This window comes from Platalea leucorodia (genome assembly GCF_965183815.1).
Source record: "Platalea leucorodia genome assembly, chromosome: 1".
NCBI classification, from domain to species: domain Eukaryota; kingdom Metazoa; phylum Chordata; class Aves; order Pelecaniformes; family Threskiornithidae; genus Platalea; species Platalea leucorodia.
The window spans coordinates 27,659,039-27,673,893 of record NC_138823.1 but is presented as its reverse complement, the minus strand read 5'-3'; the positions used below and the strand labels follow the sequence as shown (position 1 = coordinate 27,673,893).

At 39.8% G+C, this 14,855-nt stretch overlaps 1 protein-coding gene across 5 annotated transcripts in view; it reads right to left on the bottom strand.

Moving 5' to 3' along the window:
• The window catches only part of RUNX1T1 (RUNX1 partner transcriptional co-repressor 1), a 116,030-nt gene that overhangs the window by 4,672 nt on the left and 96,503 nt on the right, over positions 1 to 14,855 (bottom strand). For all 5 annotated transcript variants that reach the window (XM_082326794.1, XM_082326796.1, XM_082326797.1 and 2 more), the window contains one exon: positions 8,664 to 8,854. In XM_082326794.1, the coding sequence (XP_082182920.1) occupies positions 8,664 to 8,854 (191 nt within the window). The remainder of the gene's footprint in view (positions 1 to 8,663; positions 8,855 to 14,855) is intronic.

Sequence of the window (14,855 nt, the reverse complement as noted above, 5' to 3'; positions counted from 1 at the left end):
TGGCACTTCTGGCAGTGAACAGTTAAGCTGGAGCCTAAATCTTTGGCAGGATGGGGAAGCCACCGCAGAATATGTATGCTATTCACTTTCACACACTCTATAGCTATGCCAGCTGGATGCTGGAACACAGCCAATCTTTAAGTGATATTCCTCAACTACATAAAAAAAAATTCCCAATTTCAGAATCAAACAAAGATCTAAATCCAAAACAATATTTTAAGGAACGTAGACATTTAATCAGAGTCAAGTGGCTCCTTTAGAAAATATCCATGTGTTAGTTCCATCCTTCCCCTTGGGGAGTTGGTTGCTTGTTTTGGTTGGTTTTTTTTTTTTTTTTTTTTTTTTTTTTTTTTTTTTTGGCATAGGCACATACTGGCAGATGGGGGAAGACTAACTGTCCAGTGCTCAATTGCTCTTTGAGATTGAAATCAAATGTACATGGCATTCTCAATTGATACTGATTAAACACACAGACTAAACCAGGTAATTACAGATACATGTGTTGGGGACTTTTTTTTTTTTTTTTTTTTTTTTAAATTCATAAAATTGTTCCCATCTTTAAAAACACTTTTAAAAAAAGGTGGAATTACCAACACACAGAAACAGATGTTTCTGGTAGTTAAATGTCAGGAATTCAGACTCCTTGTCTGGCATCACCTGGTTTTGATTCAGTATTCATTGTTTCAGGTTCCTTTTGCTCAAACTCTGTCCAGTGCTGGAGAGCTAAAACCACCTTTGGAAATGGACAGCTGTACTATTCTTGAACACCTTTTCTTTAAAAGACCTTTTATCTCCACAATGAAAAATAAGCAATTTAGAACACTGTACATGAAGACGTGCATGCACAGACATATTTACGCATACACCAAAATGACCTGGCAAGTTTGTATTAGCACTTCAAAGAGATACAATGCCTCATCCTACTGACCAGAAAGAGAACAAATTGTGATATACCTGGATTCTCCTTCTTTTGCTATACTAATAGTTCTCAACAGTCACATCATACTTGTGAAAGTTTCATTTTGCCAGCTTGATGCATGCACTGTGATCGGTAAACATGGTGTAATTCTGCTCCAACCATGCTTGCATAAAATTTCCACCTACAGCCATGCCTGCTGACCTCCTAGCTATTCATTTTCAACTAAATTGCCAGCCCTGGGTTTGGCCCATATTTCCCTTTATCCCCTCATCTGAAAACAAATACACATGCACAAAACCTCCCCACGCAGACTTTTCTGAAAAGATGCTTTTCCCCACATGGAATAATGCTGAAGTCAACCAGCACCTGCCCAGGTGCAGGAATCCTTCCCTTGTGCAGATCCAATTGCAACCTTGAAGTGCGTGCTTTAATTGTGCTGGAATCATTATGAGGATGCCAAACTTCTTCTATTCAATCATCTATTTAGTTAATATAGGCCAACCTCTGGGGAAGCTTCATTTTGCCTCCCCTTTTGGAGAAGGCCTATCTGCACAGGCAGAACTGTCTCCCAGATGTGACCAGAGCCACTGGACAATATTTCAGCATCTTACCACAAGATCTGTATTGATGTCAGAAAACAGTAATTTAATTTTAACAGTATTGGTTCAACGTTCTTATTAAAATAGTCATCAATTAACTATCAGCCTGTACAGAACATGAAAAGTGATACAGAAGTACAAGATTTTAATGAAGTGACAAAGCTCTAAGCTGGCTCCTTACATGATTACTTAATGTGTCCTACATTGTCTGGTATGTGATTTTGTCCATTGGACATATTATTTCTAATTTAACAGGTCATTATAGCTTTAGTGTAATTGTGGGAATAAAAGCACATAAAATACAAGAATTTCAAAATAAATTTTAGAGCTCACATTTATGCAACAACTTGTTGCATTTAAAAATTACTACAGTGCAAATTAGCATAAACAAGCACACATGCCATGGGGAGCTTGCACTGCGATAGTAGCTGAATTTGATGTGCAGAACTCCCAGTCCTCACCACTGTGGCCATTCATTGCTCCTTCCCGTGTGTGAGCACTGAAAAACAGCAGCAAAGATCAGGCTCAGGCACCGCAAGCTTTGGCAACAGATGATTTCTGTTCACGTTGCTGGCTGATAGCTCCAGAGCCCAAATTCTACCGAAGAAAAGCCAGGCTTGAGATGCTAGCTGTGCTACGTGCACCCCTGCTCACGTATTTCCAGTTGATCCAGATATCACAAGACAGAGCTTGAGCTCACTATCAGATTGAGCATGGTCAAGGTATCTTTCCTCCTGGGAAGCTCTAGCAGGTACAAGCAAAACAGAGCACCCTGGCTGGACTGTGGAGGCAGCATCTCAGATAACAGGGGACCAAAATGTCATGTTGGTGACAAGGCGGTAATCATCATATGACGGTGTATGAGCAGGACTACAGACTGCTTTACACCTGAGTTAAGACTCTCCATCTCCTAGCACTGGCAAGGCTCAGCCTGGAGTACTTTCCAGGTTGGGATGATGCATTTCAAATACAGCAAATGAAATAAGACAAATAAGACTTGGAAAGAACCCAGAGAAAGGCAGCCAGAATAATCCAAGGTCAGGCGAACACAAGCTATGAAAAGAGACTGAACGAACCGAGACTGTTAAACCTCAGGAGAGACGGTAGCCTGAGAGGGGACAGTAGCAGCCAAACATCTTGGAAGCTACTGCAGTGAAACAGGCAATGACTATGTCTACATGGATGAACAGGAGAAGTAATGGGATCAAACATCTGCAAGAAAAACTGGAAAGAGATGTTATAAGAAATCTTTTTAAGGACAGGCAAAAATTCCCTAGAGGTACTGGAGAATCTCCATCACTAAAGCACAGGAAAAGCAGGTATCTTACAGGAATGATACAGCTAGAGCTGATCTTGCATTGGGAAAGGAAGTAGCAGATCTCTCAAAGCCTCTCCTCGTCCATCTTCTCTGTCTTTAGGTAGCAACCTACTACACTGCACTTCCAGCTCATGCTTTATAGAGTTCCAGATGTAGCTAAAACTACAAGGAGGAATGGATTACAGTTTAACTCTGCATTGATTTTCCTGTGAAACAGTGAGGTTACACAAAGGGCCAGATTCCAGACTACATAATTCAATTTAACTTCACTACCTTGAAAATGGATTAATTCAACGAAATTGGGCTAAATTACACCAGATGGGAATCTCGCTACGAATCTATGCCACCTATCGTATTTCATCCTCCTCTTTCAACTGACAAGGAACATCAGTCTTAGGTCAGAGCCTTATCTTAGGTCAGACTCCTAAGTCGCATGCACTTAAGCTTCCATCTTCAAACAACAGAACTCAGAAACTTCTGTTTGCCATCATGAAAATTCTTAAAAACAAATGGTCTCCATTTCTGTGGTCTCCGGTACCAGGACACATACTTGTTAATAATTTTGCCCATCCTGTCACTTTCATCTTTGAAATATTTAACCACAATTGAGTATTTGCTTTCCTCTGACACCTCCAGCTGAGACTCAGTGTAGAGCTGGCTTAAAGAAGAAAAAAAAAACCAAATGGACTGTGACATGTCAAAGAGATTATGAACTCTAAAACGCGGTAATACAGTGTCAAACACTGCTCTGTCATCTTTGACAAATTCTGGATTTCCCCAGTTTACTAGGAAAGGAAGCATGACTGGGTACGAAGAACCCAGATTTCTCCCGGTTCTGCAATTCCCATGGCATTCAAAACTCTATCACTGCTAACCACAAGAAAAAGAATGTCTAGAAATCACTGAAACCACAGTGGCATAAACGAGGACTGTATGAGACACTGAACACCAGTGCAAAATAACAGCAAAGTTGTTTATGAAAATTCTATCCAAGACTCATTAGAAAGCGAAACACATCGGTACTTTGGAAATTCCCACGCTGCATCAAAATGCAGCGCTCCATGAAAAGATATCCAAACCTTTAGATGCTTCTAGTAAAGTTACACCTACCACTGAACACTCCAGGCTTGCTCAAGCCACTGTTTGTTGTGTGAAGTACATCTATGTTCATACAAGTCAGCATGAGAGAAGCTAAATCCTGAAAACAGAAGTGCAGAGAAGCATACGGAAGAGACGTGCAAGCTGGCTAGCCAGGTTTAGCTCAGGAGTCTGGGGCAACGCCAACGTTCACATCACATCTGGACTGATCCTGCGCAGAACACACGGCTCTTGTGCCTCTGTACCACCCACCACTGCAGGGCATGATGTGCTACTTTCTAAGAGATGCCCAGTGAAAAAAATTAAACATTAGCTGCCATATGTATTAAATTTAATACCAGCTTAAAAACTAGGCTTGCCTGAATCACAGCATCTGATGCTCAGAGTCAGGTTTGCTGGCACAGTCCTGGTCTCAATGGATTGGTCAGCAGAGAGTGAACCCAGCTGTCTTCAAAATGTCAGGTAAGTGTGATATGCACATACAACATAAATTGCTGCAATATAAACAAGCCCTAACATTACACATCTCTTAAAAGCAGTGTTGGACCAGCTACATACTTGTTTTATCTGAGCAGATGTCAGCATCTGCTTTAAGTAGAGAGAACCAAAACATTTGTGTTCCTTTCCCATCCCCAGCCCCCACCCTACTCAAAAGTGAGGAAGAACACTGAGTGTCAGATTTTTCAGTGGCATTTTATACCAGAGCAGAAAGACAGATGTTTTGATGATTCTTCCCCCCCCCCCCCCCCCCCCCCCCCCCCCGCCCCCCAAATCTGGGCAGCCAGTCTCTTTACTAAGCTGTTCACCCTTACTATTAAAATCGATTTGCACAACAGTACATTGCAGCCAAAGCAAGCACGGCAGTCATTAAAGAGGAGGCTGCTCACACATGTTTCTGTACTTAGCCAAGTCAGCTACTGATGAATGGGTCATCTTTTGTCAAGCAACTGTAAGGAACTGGTAAAGAAATAATTTGTGGTTCAGGAACAGCCATGCTGACAGGTAGGCCTTCTCCTCTCCTTTTGCTTTCCAACAGCAGTGTGCTCTGTTTGCTGGTCTTCAACCAATCTCTTATTACAAAAACAGAACATAATGAACTGGTCAGTAGCAAGGGCTTATGCCAAGAAATTATGGAACTCTTTAGAAAGTAAACGTACAGGTGCTGAAGCAGTGGCACTGAGAATTAAATCATGTGGAACAATTCAAACATAAGAAAAGAACAATAGTTCAACAAGGGACTAGGTCATGGTCAGAAATTAAAACTATACTATGTAATGTAGTGATTCTCAGAATATTGCAGACCATTTCTTAAAATTCAGGATGCTTCCAAATATCACACCTCCCCTATTAGTCCTCTCACTGTCCTAAGCCCCCTTTATTTTCCTCCGGTCAGTTCAACATGTTTAGCTTCGCTGTTTTCTTGCAGACAGTCTTGCAGTCAGGGATGCTACTTTTTCTGGGTTAAAAACAAAGCAACAAAAAAACCCCAAACAAAACGGGGGGGGGGGGGGGGGGGGGGGGGGCGACGACGAACCACAAAAAAACACAACAACAACAAAAACAATCTACTTCTCTTTGTGAGACCTCTGAAAGGTCTTGGATGAGGATACTACATATTATCTTAAACTTATAATAATTACAAAAATCTTGAGTCTTAGTACTAGTTATCACTTTGAGCTCTGGAGAAGACTTCAATAAAAATCATGCCACAAAGTTCTCACACCAGAGCAGCTTCAAGAAGCCTCAGCTAGGTCCAGGTTGCATTTTACTGAATAAAAAATGAAAAGCTGTAAGGGAGAGACCTTGCCAATAGACAGGGAGTGGTCGTATCTAGACGAAAATTATATCTGATACATTAGAAATCTGGTGCCAAATTCCCATCTCCATTCATAGTTTCCACAGCCAAAAAAATAAATGACACCCGTGGGAGAAATATTCTCTGTCAGGAACTGCATGGAGATTATATAGCAGCCTATACTGAGCTCTCTTGCAGGCCTTGGCATAATGTCCCGCCAAGGATAAGAAATGAGTGATGCTCAGCCTTCCTCTAAATCTGCAAGACTGCAGAAGCTGCTACTTCAGCATCCTCATATTTGGAACTGGAAATATTCTAGCCCTGGAAATATTACTCCAGTGCCTTTGGTATGCAGGAATCTCTGTTGCTGGAAGCGTACTGCTGAAAGTTGTAAACAGAGAGAAGTTTTTGGAGACTTACAACCGAGACAAATGAGGAGGGACGTTCACAGATATATCGAGAAATAATGAACACCAAAGCAAACATGAAATTTTATTCCTCAACCCCAATAAACACAAGGTCTCATCTCCAAAGAAACCATTTTCGAACACCAGCAAACTGATCTCCTGTCCTCAAAGATGAAGGAAAAGGCTGGTCCATTTTTACAGGAGTTATCAAAAAAAAGGATAGCCTGAGTTAACAGGTAATCATGAGCAGCACTGCCCTAAGCATCTGGAGTGTGGCACAATTAAAAGCTGAAGAAGAAATAATTATAAAAACTTAACAGACACATCTAACTCTCAAGTAAGTATCACTGTCATCTCCCTTCAGAATTAACCAAGCACCTGTAAACACAACCTGAGCAAACTTGAGTTCTCTCTGCAGCGTTACTAAAACCTGCATTTCTCACCTCAAAACAGCCACGCTGATGTGCCACACATGACCACAGGGGGTGAAAGCTGCAGGACCAGGACACTGGACTTCATTTCAGGGTCCAAGAGGCTTGTATCCCTCCCTGAGGATGCACAGCCCTGAGAACATCTGTAACCCTATAACCCCCATTCCATTAGAATGCAATTAAAAGAATTATTTGCCTTTTTTTAAAGTCTTGTTTCCAAGAAGTGAACAACCTCGTAAGCAATCTGCTGGAGAAGAAGTAAAGATGCCTGTTGTTATACAGCCTTTTCCAGAGCTGTGACTGCTCAGGAGCGAATCACAGCACACAAACTCTCTACATGTTCCTTTGGATGCACATTTGCTTGTGGAAGAATGGGCTGTGTGTATTGGCACATAAGTACTTCCTCTGCCCTGCCTACACTATATCAGTTCACTAAACATTTAATTTGCAGTTTCCTCCAAAGGCATTTACCTTTGGAATTTTCGTTTTAACAACAGGCGTCTCTTGTACATATACACACACAAAATGACAGCTCTTTAATGATGCTAAGTCAGACAAATGCCCTTTCTATGAACACAGTGCAGGAAAAATGTCCTTGAGTATCTCAGATACAAAATGCCAATAAATTGAATTTATGTCTCATTTAATCTACAATGGAACAGTTAGTACTTAAAGGGTACATACACTTCCCCTAGTCCCTTTCTTCCTGAGAAACTTTCAGATGCTGAAAATCAATTCCTTTTGTCTCCTTGTTATTCATCTGCTACACATTAAGGAGAAACTCTGGGCCTTCAGTGATCCCACAATGGTCTTTCATCTCCAGAGAAGCCTGGTATGAATTAAAATCTTACGCTCCCTCAAATTATGGATGCATACTGCAGCATGCCACTGACTTATCTGCTCGTGATTTTTGCCAGTTTTCTCAGCATGCTGCAGCTAGCTCATCTGCATCTTTCAACTTAAGTGACTTTTCCACAACGCTGCCCATCCAGCCCATGAAAAGTGCTTTGACAGTAGTGTACACAAACACGTCCCCACACAACAGGTACTGTGACCTACTCTCTTGTCCAACTCCCTGCCATTTAGAATTTATATTAAAAAGTGGGTTTACTACAGCCAAGATCTTAGTACAAGAACAATAAATACTTCATGAAAGTAATGTTCTTTCATTTCAGTGGCCTTGAGAGATGCAGATTATATACAAATAACTTTTAACTGACATCATTTCTTTGTCATATCTCTTCTTAAGGGCAGTTTTAACTTAGGACGTTGTTTTTCTGTAACAGACGTAAAATTTAATTGCTATCTAGACTTCTGCAGCACTGGTCAAACAGGAGCAGTCCTGTTTGAACACGCTGTTCTTTCACTCCCAGCTAGTCTGCTGCTGGATGTCCCATACCCCAGCAATTCAAGGCTTCCACTTTCAGGTCTAAAAGTAAATCAAGGCTTAACATACTTATTCTTGTTTTACTCTTTGTTGCTCTTACAGTCTATTTTTCCTCCTTCCAAATGCCATTTGCCCACTCCTCAACTCTCAAATATTCCCTGCAGCCAAAGTAACACATGCAAAATAAGGAAACACTTGCAAATCTACATTCACATTCTGTCCTACAGGAACCATGATCTTTTGCTAATCACTTCTACATCCAACACTTTTCCCAGAAAAGCTTTTAGCCACCTTGCTCTACAATATCTTGTAACTGTTTCTTTGTTTAAATTAGATTTCACAGTGAAATATTTTCCATGAAACAATCTTGTTATCTATTCAATATGGCAGCTTGAAGATTTTTAAAATAAAGCTATTGAAAAGCTAAATTAGAACAGAAGCATGCGCATTATATGTAACCCTAAACAGCAGTTAAAAGGTGGGAACACAGCTCAAGTTCACTATTTTGGGCTCAGATTACAACATAGCCAAGAAAAACGGGAGCTCAGCATGCACCTGAAATACGCGTCCAAAGCAACTGTGCAAACAGTTAACAGTGGGCACTGAACTCCCATGTCACACAAATAGCCTGTGCCAGCTAGATTAACATTAGCCCTGATGCACCTGTGGTCTGCGGCCACAGGTGATGCCTGCCCAGCAAAGACCTTACCTCGCTTGAATCCTCCTGCTGATTGATAACAGCTAGTGCATCCTCTGCAGCCTGGCGCTTGGCTTCGGCAACAGTGCGCTCCATCTTAGCTCTCTCCGAAGTGATCATGTCGTGAGCTTTCCGCTCTGCCTCCGACACTGCCTTCTGCAACTCGGCCATCGCCTGACGCTTTACTTCATTGACGGCTTCCTCTGCAAAGGAGGGATAGAAAACCTCATCAGCACAGTATGTTGGGCACAGGGCTACATTGGACCGAAGCGTGAAATGCAGCAGAGACTCTATCATATTGACAGTCTTCATTTTGTGAAGGACACAGAGGAACCTGGTTCCTCAAGACTCTTCAGGGCCACGCAGGTGCTTCTTTACTTCCCCATCACTGAAAGCTCTCACAAGTCTCTAAGACTTGTGATGATCCTTGCTATTTTGATTCACAGTCAGTACTTCGTTAAGTACAGACATTTCAGATGTCTGGTGCGTTATTTTTGTAATCTTTTTCAACATTTTACTTGGAAAACTGGGTTTGCAGCACACCAGATTTATGACTATCTTTGGCAAAAATTATTATATAAGATGTAATACTACAGACATTTTCAAAAATGTATCTTTAAGCTCTGGAAATTAAGACAAGATTTATAGTCATTAACAATTTTTTTCCCCTGTATGTTAACAAATAAATACATGCAGTTAAAAAAAACCCAAGAGTTTATTTAAAAATTTTAAATCACGGGTCTAATATCTTTTCCTGGACAGATAATTTTACGAGCCAAAATTAAAATTTGTTTATGAACATTCATTTGACCCCTTGATCTCTCCTTCAAACCCATGTTTACACTGTGAAGACTCGACTTCCTGGCTCCGCCGAGCTCTTGAGCGCACCACAGCCAGCGAGGCTTCCGTGCACCATTAACGCCGAGCAGGGGCACACCGCTTCACTAAATTCAAACCTTCATCATGCTTCTTGTAAAACAACTAAGCCAACGCGAGCCGTTTCTTTGGTATATACTAGCTTCCTATCTTTTATTCCGGAAAACATGGATTGTCACAAATTGGTTATTTGGGTTTTGATGCAGGAAGAGTGCAAAGATTTTACTAATGAACAGTCTTTTAATTGACAACTAAAACAAGCAAATTTTTTTTTTTTTAATTAACTGCTCTAATTAACAAGGAAACCATCCTCCCCCTGAATTAGTTTATCTAATTTTCATCTTTATTCAAAGCAAAATGACAATGATTAATTGAAAATTTAATAAGCAGTAATTATTAACTTGGCAAACCTAGTACCAATTAACACTCTATTAAAACTAATTATGACATGTTTCATTCAAGTGTTTGCACTTAATTGTTTCATCCACTTAAAAACCACCTTAATTAAATGTTCTGTTTAATTAAAAACATAGATTTCTAATAAAATGTTTTACTGTAGATTAAAATCTAAGTATTACAACTGTGTTATGGGTTTGAGTTTTAGTCCATTTATTTAGCCCACATATTTGTGTGCATGCACATCCACATACACCTAACTCTTACCTACAGAGTCTATGTCAGTAACTCTCTTGAGTTTTTGTCTCACAGCTCTGCACTTGTTATTTTAAAAAAATAAGGACTACACAAAGTCTCCGTTTTCAGTTATTAAGCAAATTACCATAAAGACTCAACTTTAAGCCACGTACTGACTAAAACTGAATTAATTAAAATGAAAGAAGAGTTCTATTATTCTGTGTGTGTGTGTGTGTTATCCGTGTGCATGTCTGCAAGAGATGTTTCAGCTGAAGTTTTTGAGGGAGGGGAATTTAGAGATAAAACTTATGCCTTTATTTTTATGAGGCTGAAAATATGCCCTTATATTACTCTACCATAAATGTTGTTTAGGGGAAAGCCTCAGGAGAGGAAAAAATCATACCCTTCAACCATACAGCCAAGGCTTAATTTACTTTGAATATTCAAGGTGAATTAAAATTCTATCTAAGTGGCAATACAGGACAATAATTTTTGCTTATGATCAAAGCTGTAGCTAGACTAATTGTATATGCAAATCAGGCAATTTATATTTAAATTATGCATTCCTATTCTAGTCCCACAGGCACACACAGATCAGCAAAGGGAATTGGTAGGACATTTGCAAGGTGCTTGAATATTTATTACCAACTGCAAACATTCACTGATCGTGAGAAAAGAAATATACACAGGCAAACATACAGATGCAATTTTATTACCATTTTCATAAAAATGAGGCAACTTAAATACAGACGTTTTGTCTATGAACTGCCGTTATTAACAAAGTGGATTTCTTTGAAAAAATCTGTATTCTTGCTGATATTTGCTATGAATAGACATTATCTTTGTATGGCATGTTGCGTTTTCATTACATCATATAAATTTAGTCTTACGTTGAGGTGTTTGCAGTGGTTAGAAATGCCAGTTTAAACTATTACATTAAACAAAAGTACGATACTCCAACATTTTACAGACTTCTAATTTTATAGTTTTTCATCCTACATAATCTACTTCTTTTCAGTCCAAATATAGAAATTGAACTTTATATCCTAACTTCTATATTGCATAAGTTTTTTTTGCAAAGCTTCTGAGAGTGTGAAGATGCTAAAAATGCTTATGAGGCCATATGCCTGACTGATACTTTTTAATTGGCATAAATGATGGATTGGACTTTAGTATTTCCATTAACTTTGACAACAGAATTTGTGTTGTGCTACACTAAGTGTGAAAACAAATAGTTAAATATGTCGGGTTTTTGGGTCACAATGCACCATCATAATTTCAATATATTATGAACTCATGAACATCCGAATAAACCAGACAAAATTTCCCATCACTGATTTTCTGCACATCTTCTTAAAATAAATGTTTCCAGTACCTACAGATAATTTATAGACATAGAACGCAGGCTTCATAGTTTCATATAACAATAAAAACTGTAATATCTGTGCAGGAAAAGTTATGGGTGACAGTGAAGGAGATTTTATTTGCCTTGACAATGCTGAGCTATGATGACCAAGAATGATACCAGCACTCTTCCCTTCTCTGCTTTTCCAGAGAAAGGAAGAGTGATTGGATTCCAATATCAGAAAACATACATCTGGAAGTTTTTAAAACCAAATATCTAAGCTGCACGTATCTGCATCCTCCATTTTCCCACTAAGCATTCTGGCATAAATTCACTCTGTCTTCTTAAGAATACAGTTGAAATCTTCCTTCCCTTTGAGTAGTGCTAACTCATGAGAGAAGCTCCAGGGAGCCAGCAGCCTGTGTGGAACAGGCGTTACTCAGCATGATCAGAGGTCCTTGAAGGTGGGTGACTCAGGAGAGATATTCACCTCATCATTCACTCCTGTATATAAGCCAACATGGTGATTCACCAGCCAGCTCCTGGTCACCTCCCTGACATCATGGGCACACTCAGTCCACATGATGGAAAAGGAAAGGTGATGGGCAGGGGTGCAGTCCCGTGCCATCATGAAATTTTGCATCATCTCACTCTCAGGCTGACCCTGGCAAAGAAGGTCATTGGGAGCTGGTGACATGAGTTGTCTTGGCTTCATACTCCAAAATGCACAATCTCTTTCTCAGGACTCCCCTGGAGAATCTGCAGGGTCTTTACTGTCCTTGTATGACAAAGTATGGTCATCATTCCACACCTGTTTGGTAACTCCAGAAAGTAACTGGAGTAACTGGCAACTCCAGTCCAGAACTGCCATGAACAGTAGGCTTTGCTGTGTGATAGGAGATGGCTGGAAGACAGTTTCCTCATGACACAGAAAGAAGCTAAGCCCACAGTGGGCCCGGGATCCCCTCAGTATTTAAGAAACAGAAATACTTATTTCCAGAGAGCAAGTCATCCAACCTATGATCTGACTGATCCTCTTCACGTGCTTGCCTCTCTCTTGACTACTGAGGGTCACCAAGAACTTGGCTTGGACTCTTCATCTACATACCCATAATTCAATGAGAAGAATCAGGACACTGATGCCTTTCCACTGATGTATGAAACTGAATTGGGTTCACATGGCTTTAATCCACAAGGTGCTGCTTACTATGTGCTTGCTCCAACAATCTCAAAAGCACATGCTTAACTTGGTATATTTGAAGAATTGCGCTGGAGTCTTATCGATCTCCAAAAGTTTAAAGTGAATCCCTTTTTCATAGGATTTTGAGGTTGCTTATTGACAGTTTTTATCCCAAATTCTTTCAGTTCAGTGGATTCAGCATCCCATTCAGACTTTTATACTTGATTCAGCTGTCTACACATTGGTCTTTATGGACATTTGAGACACCAAGATACCCACACTAAGCCAGCAGAAATGACTTGTGAGAGATTTGCAGCCTTCTTGACTGACAGTTGCAGCCTAGCCAGGAAACTACAGAGCATCTCAAATGGCACTAAAGACCTATTCTTACAGCGCTGAATTGCACCTTTACTGCCATGAACTGATTACGAAATTGTGGAGACCTCCAACTTCAGCGCACCCTTCTGAAAATGAAGGACCATAATTTATGAAAAGCAGTATGCTTTCTGATGTTTTACTACTCTTGGTAACAGATACAGGTGTGCATCCTGTAAAGAGTCAGACTTCTTTTATTCTCCAGTTCACAGGCATACTCAGTTAATGCAGGGAATCTGATTTAAACTCACATCAGCATGAAAATAAGAGACTAGAAATGGACCAAAGGGAAGACTTTGTTTTAAAGGAACTGATGACATATATGTTCACAAGATGACATATCACAGCTCCTTTACGCTACCATTTGTGGATATATGCAATGTGAACGCACATCCAATTTTATAACTCAGGCCAAAAGCTTCAATTAACGTGTATTGCTAACTTAAGAAGAAACTTTTTTCTTGTATTGTACTGCATCTAGAGGTCATAAATGACCTGATATGCCAAACAACATCAAAACCTAGATTTTACAAGAATGAAAAAGTTCCTGAAATTCAACTGAATAATGCTCCTCTTACTGAGATTTCCTGGGACTGCATATTTTTTTCTTATTTTTCATTTAAGATGTTACTATAAATATGGCAAAACAAACTAAAATTACTTTCGGGTACGCAAGAGCATTGAGTTACAAAGACTACACTTTCCTTGGACGAAAGAAGAATTTGTAGATTATTTTGTTATTTTTCATATAAACCACAGCAATTCCAAAAACACTAATTTACGTATTGACAAATGTAGACTTTACATGATAACCCACATCACACAAACAACACAACTTCTTGTCTGATGCAAAAAATGCCAGCAGAACATTTTTACACATATATTCTGTATCTAGTTTAAAATACACCAAGAAGCAGCAAGCAGTTAGAGGAGATTTGATCAGAAAGCGTCAAAACTGCTGCATATTTGCCATTTAATCATTAACTCCTGCTCAGACAGCTGCAGTAGACTTCATGGTTATACAGGTGTTCAAAAGGGGGATGTGTGTATGAGCGTATATATAGAAGCTCAACTACATCACTGGAGTTCAAGAGCTACCTCCTGGCCCCTCTGAAAACAAGAAAATTCTGATATTGATGTTGAAAGAGCAAAGGTTTAGCGCCAGCACCACAATAGGATCCTTGCCAGGAAACTCCTGTGTTCTGGCAGAGTTTTGAAGTGTTGAAAAAAACTCTGTACCACCACAACATCTGCCCATCGTGCTTTTCAAGCTCAGGGAAGACGCTGCCAATGCCCGTGCAACCACCCAGAGCAGCTGCAGAGATGCGATCTTGCTTACTTCATTGAAAACTTTGTAAGTTTATGAGCACAGACTTCACTGGGGGCTGACAGGCACAAAATCTTTTTAAAATTAAGAATGGTTACATTGCATAGCTGGAGGTTTTTCTTTAACAGGTATTCTTAGGTTTTTCTCCCTCCATTGGGAATTCTGACCTTAACTAGGTAAGAACCTTGAAGCTTAGAAAAAAATCCCACACAAACTTTTTTTTTAAATTGCTAACAGACTGAAACTTTAGCGTATCAAGTTTCAGCCTGAAACCATTATAACCCCAGAAAATAGGGGTCCTTCATGGAAGTACTGATATCCCCATAACTATAGCAGCAGATGCTTCTATTATAAAGATTATTTCATGTCCTGATCAGTTCCAGTTTAAGATTATTAAACACAATTTTTTCTTGTTACTAGTAAGCCCCCCCCCCGCCCCCCCCTTTTTTTTCATCCCTCACATCAGTG